This window comes from Nicotiana attenuata, unplaced genomic scaffold (genome assembly GCF_001879085.1).
Source record: "Nicotiana attenuata strain UT unplaced genomic scaffold, NIATTr2, whole genome shotgun sequence".
NCBI lineage: Eukaryota > Viridiplantae > Streptophyta > Magnoliopsida > Solanales > Solanaceae > Nicotiana > Nicotiana attenuata.
Genome location: NW_017670587.1, coordinates 35,263 through 45,840, shown reverse-complemented (window position 1 = coordinate 45,840; position 10,578 = coordinate 35,263). Strand labels below are relative to the sequence as shown.

General features: G+C 37.0%; 2 protein-coding genes across 2 annotated transcripts; both read right to left on the bottom strand.

The window, feature by feature from the left end:
- Positions 1 to 2,129: 2,129 nt before the first annotated feature.
- Positions 2,130 to 3,788, bottom strand: LOC109241279 (protein SENESCENCE-ASSOCIATED GENE 21, mitochondrial-like). The gene is made up of 2 exons (XM_019408004.1): positions 3,639 to 3,788; positions 2,130 to 2,776 (listed from the first exon to the last, which is right to left on the bottom strand). The coding sequence occupies exons 1-2, from the start codon at positions 3,698 to 3,700 to the stop codon at positions 2,566 to 2,568; spliced, it is 273 nt and encodes a 90-aa protein (XP_019263549.1). The 5' UTR covers positions 3,701 to 3,788; the 3' UTR covers positions 2,130 to 2,565.
- A 966-nt stretch (positions 3,789 to 4,754) lies between these two features.
- LOC109241278 (eukaryotic translation initiation factor 2 subunit gamma-like) lies at positions 4,755 to 10,559 on the bottom strand. Its single transcript, XM_019408003.1, has 9 exons — positions 10,466 to 10,559; positions 8,929 to 9,081; positions 8,724 to 8,785; positions 8,047 to 8,159; positions 7,865 to 7,967; positions 6,412 to 6,639; positions 6,108 to 6,326; positions 5,514 to 5,774; positions 4,755 to 5,430 (listed from the first exon to the last, which is right to left on the bottom strand). The coding sequence occupies exons 2-9, from the start codon at positions 9,032 to 9,034 to the stop codon at positions 5,128 to 5,130; spliced, it is 1,395 nt and encodes a 464-aa protein (XP_019263548.1). The 5' UTR covers positions 9,035 to 9,081; positions 10,466 to 10,559; the 3' UTR covers positions 4,755 to 5,127.
- Positions 10,560 to 10,578: the final 19 nt, after the last annotated feature.

Genomic DNA, 10,578 nt, shown 5'->3' with positions numbered 1-10,578 from the left:
TTCAGATCTATGGTCCCGTTATACTTTGGAATTTCGAGCATACGGGACTTATTTGGGGTCGGTTTCGGAGCTGTGCTCGGAGGTAAAGGTTTTTGGACGAACTTCTAGGAATCCAGTCCTTTCAATATCGGGTGCTCTTGGGATCTGATCAACCCTGGAGTTATAGTCTCCACTTTTTTGTTGTTGACTTCGATCTTCTTTTCCCCAGATTCCACCCGCTTCGTCAGTTCTTCGAGCATCTTTATTATATCGATCAAAAAGCCTATCAAACCTCGTCCGAATTACCTGAAATTTTGCACACACGTCCGAAATGACACAACGGACCGACTCCAACTTCAGGAATTTCATTCCGACCCCGATATCAAAATCTCACCATCAAACCGGAAACTTCAAAAATTCAACTTTCGGCATTTCAAGCCTAATTAAGCTACGGACCTCCAAAACACAATCCGAACACGCCCCTAAGCCCGAAATCACCGAACGGAGCTAACAAAACCAACGGAATTCCATTTCGAGGTCGTCTTCACACTGCTCCGACTACGATCCAAATTTAAAAGCTTAAACTCTTATTTAGGGACTAAGTGCCCCATATCCGAAACTCTAAACGAAACCTCCCGGCAACTCAAAATAGCAGAAATGAACATGGGGAAAGCAGTTAATAGGGGATCGGCGCGTTAATTCTTAAAATGACCGGCCGGGTCGTTACATCCTCCCCCTCTTAAAATATTCGTTCCTCCTCGAACGAGCATCGAGAAATACCTGAAGTAGTAAAAAGATGAGGGTAACGGCTGCGCATCGGGGCTAGCCCCGGCTTCAGCTTTACCTGGCCTTTCCGAGGTTCGTTCATTCCTTCGGGTGTTTTCCCAGGATGGTTCGGGCTCAACTCGGCTGGGAGCATGGCTTTGATTCTGTAACTAGGTTATTGCCACTTGTTGAGCTTGCAACATTTTGAAGATCGCCCACAAATTGATCCTATCACCTTCACCGTCGTGCGTATCCTAGGCTACTGACCTAGCTCCTCCACGAACGTTGTTTTCTGGGTCGTGGGCAAGTTACCCTCGATGGCCACATGGGAGTTGGCATCGATCGAGTCTGCGACCAGGGCTCCGTTAGGGTCAGCAGGAGGAACCTCGTTGCCGGGCACTATATTGTTGTTCTCGCCATGGTGGCTAGACTCAGCACCAACATTCAAGTGAGCAGATTGAGAGTTTGACATTCTTAAATTTACCTGAAATTAAAATCTCAAAGAACAAGTGTAAAATAGAGTACGTTATGGAAATTTGTATCAAATTGCCACTATTATCCTTAGCCCCACGGTGGGCGCCAAACTGTTTACCCTAAAGATGAGTACCAATTGAATTTATATGTGATTTTAAGGATATGCGGATTAATTCGACACAAATGATAAATGATGTTAGATTAAATAGATAAAAACGTACTAAATTACCTAACCAATAAGGAGAGTGATCTCGGACTCAGTAATGGCTTAACGAAGTGCCTACCTTCGATTCCGAGATCACGCTAATGAAGAACTGATGAACAAAAGTAAGAACTTTGAATAACAGAGAGAATAAGAGTATATTGCCTTGATATACGTGTTACAATGTGTCTTATGAATAATAATTTTTCCCCTTTATATAGTGGGGGAATTTTACCCTAAGTACAATTCTAAAAAAGATAAAAATCTTCCATTTCGCCAATCACTGATTTTCTGTCGATACGAGCCGAGATTCATGCTGTGATATCTGGTTAGTCACAGAGATTACGACCCTTTGTTAGTCGTGTGCAGCTGCTCAGTAATGCTCTCCGAAGTCTCAATCCTCAAATCGGACCTCGAGGATATGGCCCTGATCCCGAGGGCGGGTGTTTTGCCCGAACCCCGATACGAGGGGTTCTTCGCTCTGGCTCCGATACAGTACGGTCACATTCCTGCTTCGTTTGTCTCACCGGGAAGTCGAGTCATGCAGCGGGCTCGGTTTTACCCATATATATATCTTTCTAATATTCTAGATACTAAAGATAGTCACCTATGACATGTTTATCACGTAACTGAATTAACAAGAAAAACTAAAGAAAATACAGATGCGTTTTGTTGGAAAAAAGAATATATTCAAGACAAATTCTCTAAATAACAAACTTAAAACAATTCTCTCAAAATCAAATCCGATTCATCAATTAGAATTAAAATACCAAAAAAAAACATAACAAAACTAAAAGCATCTGAAAGTGACTAGTGACAATCATCAATCTTTACATACTAAGGAGGGCAGTCCGGTGCACAAAGTATTCTGCGTTCACGTAGAGTTCGGAGAAGGGCCGTACTTAAAAGAATGTGATGTAGGCAGCCTACCCTGATGCAAGCATCAGGTTCTACGGCTCTAATTCTTGACCTATAGATCACACGGAGATAACTTCACCGTTGCTCCAAATCTCCCCTTCAATCTTTACATACTAAACATACATAATATAAATATTTGGATTTGAAATAAACACATAATCAATACTATAGACAAAAGAGTCATTGCCAACCACAATTTTCTTTTGGATTGTTGTATCATCCATTGTTTACTCTTCTTGTTTTGGGCCTGTAGGCCCACTAGTCTGACCCGAAGGCCCATTAGTCTGACCCGAAGGCTTGTAATATCCAGTGATAGGGTCTGGTACCCATGATAATGACTCTGAAGTTGCCTTCTCTTCCTCTTGTTTTCCTTTACTCTTTAAAGTCCTTTTCGTAGACTCTGTTTCTGCTTGTGATACTGCTGCACCATACCCTCTCCTACAAATAAATAAATAAAATAATAAATTATCAACAATATAATTTTTATTAAGTTTCACCTGTTATACCAGTAGCATTAGATATAGCAACATCAACAGATTTAAAATCCTAAATTTTTCCGGAATATAAATATAGAATTTAACTTATATATACTAACAGTTTAGAATATATTTATATGCTGTTAGCTGAGGCGGATGCTACATATCAGTACCAGGTTTAACTGAACCCACTACTTTTGACGCATAGCATAAATTATGTGTAAGAATTCACTAAATTGCAACAAATATTAAAGATGAACTCATAGCTTTAAAGAGATGATGAGCTCAATGTTAAAAGCCTTAAAGGTTGAATTCTTAGAGAAATTCGGAATCCGCTTCTTGATGTCAGTATACTTTTACTGGTTGTGTTAAATATTTACCATCTTACGTGTTAACAATCTTAGAGACTTACATGTAATTAACTTTCAGGTGACTTGATAGTGTAAAACAATTCTCATATAGAGTACGAAAATTCATTTGACCTTATTTAATGTCAAGTTTCAACTCTTTTTGTAGATTTAACAGGAAATCTCATAATCTCTTCACAGCGGAACTCTATATCTGATACTCCCAATTTATGTGACACTTATCGCTCTTTAAGAGTTAATTTGGCTAATATTTGAAGCTAAATTAAATTAGATAAACTCGATATTTTGAAATTAAAATATAAATATCCAAAGATTATACGAAAAATATTATAACACTTCACATATCCCAAAAAATACATTGATCAAAGTTCACATTGTTTGAATCTTAAGAAACGAAAAGTGCTACATAAATTCGAATAGGGTAAGTATGAATCGGTACTAGAAGATCTAACTCACCTGGTAATGAGACAAAAGGAAAGCCGGGTTTTGGAGAGTATTCCTGTCATATTTCCAGCCATTTTGATTCAAAGTAAATTCCAAAACTTGTTAATACTAATAAAGGAATTGGTGAAATATTTCGAGTTTTAGAGAAACACAAGCCAAAAGTTGCTTTATATAAGAAATGAATAGTTCAAAAAGTGGAAATATTGGTGAAGCCGTGTAGGGCAATTTAATGATTGAGTCCACTTGGTCATCCTTGAAGCAGAACCACCCACGTTGCAATATACTATTGAAGCATTATACTTTAATTCCTAATATGGTAATATAATAATAAGAAGAAACTTCCAAGAGGAAGACGTGTAAGAAAAGCCAAAAAAGAAGAAGAGAGTTTTGGTAATTTGAAAAGAACGTGAAATTATAGTTAAAACTTGGCTGCAAATGATTTTGTTTAGTTGAGTGATATTGTTCCTTTCTTGTTGATTTCTTACAAGAGTTCAATTTTATGCACTGTTAGTGTATAAATATTTACACGATCAATTCAATTATAAATTCGTATAGGTAAATCTCTATAGCAAGTAATCTGAAAAATGATAGTAATGAATATGCTATCTAAAAGAATGCGCATGATATATAGTCTTAGAAATGTATTGATCATTCGTGATTCAGTAATCAGTTGTGGCATCTAGGCACGAGAAAGGTTACCACTTTTGGCCTTTCTTGTAATCACGACGTACTTGTGCCAAAAGGTTCTTTATTCAAAATGCCACTAACGTGTACCCCGCATATGATGTATAAAAGTTGTTGAAAGCATACAATAAATAAATGTCCTATTATTGACACTTTAAATTTTTAAAATGAGGTGATCATACAATTTAATACTCATATGATAGTAGAGCAGATAAAAATTCTAAGTTCAAGTCCTACTATCATCCGTTAACAAAATATTTCTACATGTTTCGTCCAACAAAAAAAATTATATCGCACATGAGGAAGATATGCTACAAATATAAGATACATATATAAATACCAACATGTTTCGTCCAAAAAAAAAAAAGAATTATATCGCACAGGAGAAAGATATGCTACAAATATAAGATAAATATATAAATAAAGTACGCCACCACTCGTAGGTTAACCATTTGGATGAAGAATAGCAATAGAAATTCCCAAAGATAATTGTAATAGCTGTTCAAACATGTGCCGCAAGCTTAATGTTTTCGACGAACTCACAAGAATATCCACCTTAATAACTAATGAATTACAAGGTACAACCACCAGAACAAGAGGGGGGGGGGGGGAGGGGAGAAGAAAAAGAGAAAAATAAGTCACAAATAAGAAAGTGAAATATTGCAGATTATAGAGTATCCGAAATTTCAAATAATCTTTTTTCCTACGCCGGACAAAAATAGTTCCTAGCAACTGTCTGCCTTCCCACATCTAAATCCCAAAATCGAGTTGTTTCACTAGTTTTTTCCTGTCACTCAGTAGTAATTTGGTTGTATACTCAGACGGGACAAGGTGGAACATCAAGAGTAATACCAGCTTGGATTTGGCCCCAACCAATAAGACGCCAGTGCTTCTCGATTCTCCGGCTAAGAGCAATTTTCTCACCTTTGCTGGTACACACGGGTGATGTCAATTGCAGTTTTGCAAAGACATTCTTGACAGCGACAACACGAGCCCCTGTTGACATAGACCCTATGTTTAACATGAGAATTTCTCCCTTAGCCAGCTTCGAGACTTTACCCTGCCTTTCTGAGTCCTTTGTCCTCACTCCCAGAAGACGGCGGAGCAAAAAGAAATTTACCTGCATTACAAAGTGATGTCATTTGAAAGAAGAAGAATAGTCGTGCTCTTTTTGTTCTAGAAGTGTACTCTTAAGTGATTTACCTCAAGTTCAACAAACACTTCAGGAAGTGACCCAACCTCCCCAAGAACCTGTCCCACCAATCGGTCAGCACGAGTCAGTGTTGGATCCATAGTTGTTCCAACTCCAATGAGGCCTCCGGGGACAGCAAATTGTAGTTCATTTTGCTCAGCAAACAATGACACTATTCTTGAATATATTGGGGTACACTTAATGTTGCCACTCTCATCCTTGACAACAATACCAGGACGAACCTCAATGAGTTGATTTACCTTTAGGACACCCTGCAGAAAAAAGTTTACTTTCTCATTTGACAATCCATCTTCCAATCAGATTTTCATCTCTATATGAAGGTTAGCATAAGCATCGGGTAGAAACAAAAGAACGTCTATTGGGTTAGTAATTTGTGCCCTTGGTCAATTAACATGAACCGCGAAAGAAGAGAAGGTATGCCTGTAGCATTTGTTTGCATATGAAGGTTAGCATAAGCATCGGGTAGAAACAAAAGAACCTCTATTGGGTTAGTAATTTGTGCCCTTGGTCAATTAACATGAACCGCGAAAAAAGAGAAGGTATGCCTGTAGCATTTGTTTGCTTTATGGAATATAAGAACATACCTTCAGTATACTGCCACCAGCAACACCACCTCTGATATCATCAACTTCAAAACCAGGTTTGTTAACATCAAATGATCGGATGACTATCATATTTGGTGGCGAAATGAAATTCCTTTCAGGAATGGGAATTTTCTTCACAATATATTCAGCAACAACATCAATGTTGTACTTCAATTGTGCAGAGATTGGTACAACTGGGGCACCATCAGCAACAGTTCCCTGAACAAGGTTTGAAGTAAGGTCTAGTGAAACAGCCTTAAGATCAAGCACAGAAACAGTAAAGACGTAAACCAATTACACAAACCTGAATAAACTTCTGAATTGCCTCATGCTGATTAATGGCAACATTTTCCTGAACTAGATCAACCTTATTTTGGAGAATTATTATGTGCTGGAGGCGCATAATTTCAACAGCAGCTAAATGTTCAGAAGTCTGAGGTTGGGGACAGCTCTCATTAGCAGCAATTAGAAGTAAAGCTCCATCCATAATTGCAGCTCCATTAAGCATCGTAGCCATGAGAATATCATGACCCTGCAGAAAATTTCACAATACCAAAGCATTCTATATCAGGAGATTAAATGTCTTAATTTGACAGCCATAAATCAGAGTAGAACCTAGGTAATTGGCAGAAGACTAGATGTAGGGGAAGTGTTACAGATTATTTTTTTTGTTTGATAAGGTAAAGGTTAGGGGAAGTGTTACAGATTGACAGATTGCAAAAGGATAGTGCAGAGACTGGCAAAAGAACATAAGTGGAGAAATACTATCTTTTTAAGTTTTAACAAAGGTAAAGGCTTAAAGAGAATCCTACAGATCAGACAATAGACATGTCGGGTTTTGGAGTCTATTTTGTAAAATTGTAAAGGTTCCATATTTCCAAAGTGAGCTTCAATGCAGCCAATGGAAGTTACGAAGTAGTTTCACATAGTATTGAAAGTACCTACGAATACAATAACATGAAAGTGATCTGCCTAAGAAAGAAAAACTCCACATAAATGAATGAGGTAAAAAAATCTACTGCATGCTCACAGGCTTATCCATCCAAAAAACCTGAGATCATAAAAAAACATTTGCAGATTCTCAGGGAGGTAACAAATGCAGATATGAGATTCACCAACTATTCTTTAGATAAAGATCAACATAACTGAACCTGCTCATTCTTAGAAAAGGCATTCCAGTTCTGAAGACAAAGACTAAATAGGAGCCAGAAACATTCTCCTTCTTTATATGCAACCTTTTTTTAAATCTGAGAAGTCCTCAAGGACCAGTGGCGCACGGTTTGAAACTCGGTCGAGAATGGGCCAGCCCATCTACCCTTCTCCACTTAAATATCAGGCATTTGTCTGTGGCAGGGCTCGAACCCGTGATGTTCCCCTAACCCACACATCACGCGCTAAGCTCTTACCACTAGATTAAATCCCTGGAGGCAATTAAGAGCCAGAAACTAAGGGAAACAAAATTTCCTAGTCTTTCGTTAAATCCAAGACAAAGCTACTCGGAACCGCAAGTAGCATGAATGCTAAAGATGTGACAGAACATGGAGAACTTCAGAAATAAAACAGTAGTGGTCCATTTAAAGATATTTTGATACCTTCATTTTGGTGTATTACCTAAATTATGACAGCTTAAGATCTTCATTGGAATAATCATATCCGCATGAGATCAGAAACACAAAATTATCATCCTCTCTAGTGACCCAATACTCAAGTAAAAAATGGCAGTAATATATACCCTCAATGGAAGGTGAGAAACTTACTGGACAATCAACGAACGATACATGTCTCAGCAATTTCATCCTACAGTTCTCAAAACCAGGGACATCACACATTGGACTGTCTTCTTTTCCACTTCCATATGCCCTGAAAAAGGATAATGTTACAACACAAAAGCAACCAAATGAGCACAAGAATCAGTTCCATCTCTATTTCAAGTACTTACTTGTAGCACATGGGTCTAGGGCAGCGATCTTCTTCACATTTATATATCTTAGCATTAGCATATCCAAGCTTAATTGTGATGTTTCTTTCTAGCTCATTTTTAAAACGAACAGTCTGCATAAATATAGCAAGGCAGATGATTAGTTTCCTTCTAGAGGACAATAGGCTCTGACATTGCCCCAATTAGTTGTGCTTAGCTTTTAAAATTTCCATAGCATGAGTTCTTTATGACAATGCAGTAAGATCAAAATAGGTAGACATAATCAGATAAAACTGTCTTGATGGTCAACTTATCAAGGCAATCAATGAGAACGAGCCACAAACACATGCAAATCATCAATGATCTCAAAAGCTGATTAGTCCAGATAAATTTCCCATAATAATGAGGTTCCATCTCATGCCATAATAAAGGCTGCACAGAGTCTCTGGCACTAAACTACACAAATAGTAGTAAACTGGGCCTAGACATTTTAAACATGCTCAAAATGGTTTATCCATAATTCAGAAGTGATATAAGGACATGTAATTACAGCTACAATGATCAATGTATTAGTATTATTTTTTTATAAGAAAGGATCAATGTATTATTATTTCTTTTACAATTATAACTACAAAGAAACTGACAAAAAATAGAAGACATGCTTAAGTGAAGGTCCAGATTCCAAAACAAAGGCATACCTGCACGCCAGATATAGCTTTTACAACTGTTGACTTCCCATGAGCCACATGGCCAATGGTACCTGGATGAAGAAACTAAATTCAGGCTGATGCCAGTAATGTGTAAAAGAGTTTCTCAAAGAATCCCTAAAACCAAATTGAAGTCCACAGACAGAAATACGTCAGCGAAAACAGGATTCAAGTGTTCAAATAGTCATCAGTTTACCAATATTTATTGTAGCCTGACGAGAAATAACCTCTGGTGAAAGTGGATGCAGCTTTGTCACATCCAACTTGCTCAGGTCCTGCTCCATCAGTCCTTTCCGAAACATTTTTCCGCTGCTCTTTGATACTTCTTCAGATGTCAGTAATTTTAAGTCTGGAATTAGACACAAAAGAAAGAAATCATGCTTGAAACAGTTACTTTAGACAGACAATCAAGCAATATATGTATAAAGTCAAGGCATTGAGTTTTACATATAAGGTAGCTTAAACACAAAAGGTTGTTTCATTGGACAATAAAACTATAAGAAACCTCATTGTTATTGGTTTTTTTCTTTTTCTTCTTTTTTGGGATCTTATGTTTGCTAGAAAGAATTGTTTCTTTATTTACAATTAGAAGTGATCTATCATTTGATAGGTTCTTATTTTCAAGCATAGATATTGTAGAACCTTGCTTACCAGCAACAAAACTCCACCCTGAACCACCCCAGGAAGGGCTCATTCATCAACACATTCTAACATTCCAATCTCTCCATTTTACAGTATTCAGTTGAATTCAAAAAACAAATACAGCTACTTAAAGCTCAGATCATACATATGCCGTGGTGGCATATGTATAGTGGAACATACATAGATTCCACTAACTACAATTTGCAAACATAACTAAAACATTTCAAATAAGGATTATACAGAAAGTACCTTATCAAAATACAGAAAGTATTTGCAGGTACAATAATGTGTACTTATGTTCTTTAGAAATACAATGTAGCTACAATAACAGATAAAATAATAGAGGTGATTCTTCATCCTTTTGTGCTTCTTTCTTCTTCCTTTTTTCCCTTTTAATAAGTCATTCATTAATTCTTCATGTAAGGATAAGTGCGAGCTTTACAGAACTTCTAACTTGAGAGATTCCTTAATTTGCCTTAGTATATAAAGTATATAGTATGAGAATGAAGTTGAACCAAATAAAATGGAACTAAAACAGAGGATTCAAACAGCCAATAACCAAAATCCATTACATTAGCCCATAATGCTACGAATAAAACCAGAATAGGATTTAACGCACAGTTAACTGATATCCATTAGAGCTTCTTCACTTTCCAAAAATCGATTAACTAGACAATCGCAGCTCCAATTACGTCACAATTTAGTAATTTACAAGCCAACAAAAAAACGACTCACAAATGGATAAAGTACAACAACATGATTAAAATAGCAACGTAACTGATGTTAAATTCACGTAATTTTAGTTACATACAGGTCCTAAAACCCTAATTCCTAAATCTCAGTTCACCAGATATTTTTGCTCCGATAGAATTAGAGTCGTCACGATTCATAACAGAAATAAGAGCAAAACTAAATATAGATAAGCAAATTTTAAATTAGAAAAAAAAATAAACTCACAAACTAAGAAAAACATTTAACAATTAAATATTTTGAAGGTTTTATCTTATGAGAAAATATCAGAAATAGATATAGATGTAAATCATGGCGGCGATGATTCCGCCGCCGGCAACGGCGAAGGGGGACGGACTCACCTGAGGGGAGTGAATACGGCAGCGTAAGAAGTGTACTGGAGCTTCCAAAGGCAGAAGGAGAGAGAAAGTAGTGTGAATTTAGCTTAGGGATGAAGAATATGATATTTACGTTA

Bases quoted from the DNA above. Each gene is read 5' to 3' on its own strand.
- LOC109241279 (XM_019408004.1), bottom strand. From the start codon at position 3,700: ATGGCTGGAAATATGACAGGAATACTCTCCAAAACCCGGCTTTCCTTT. The intron at 2,777-3,638 runs GTGAGTTAGATC...ATTTATTTGTAG, and splicing joins TCCTTTTGTCTCATTACCAG to GAGAGGGTATGGTGCAGCAG.
- LOC109241278 (XM_019408003.1), bottom strand. From the start codon at position 9,034: ATGTTTCGGAAAGGACTGATGGAGCAGGACCTGAGCAAGTTGGATGTG. The intron at 8,786-8,928 runs GTAAACTGATGA...TTCTTCATCCAG, and splicing joins TCAGGCTACAATAAATATTG to GTACCATTGGCCATGTGGCT. The intron at 5,431-5,513 runs GTAAATCACTTA...TTTGTAATGCAG, and splicing joins AAGTGTTTGTTGAACTTGAG to GTAAATTTCTTTTTGCTCCG.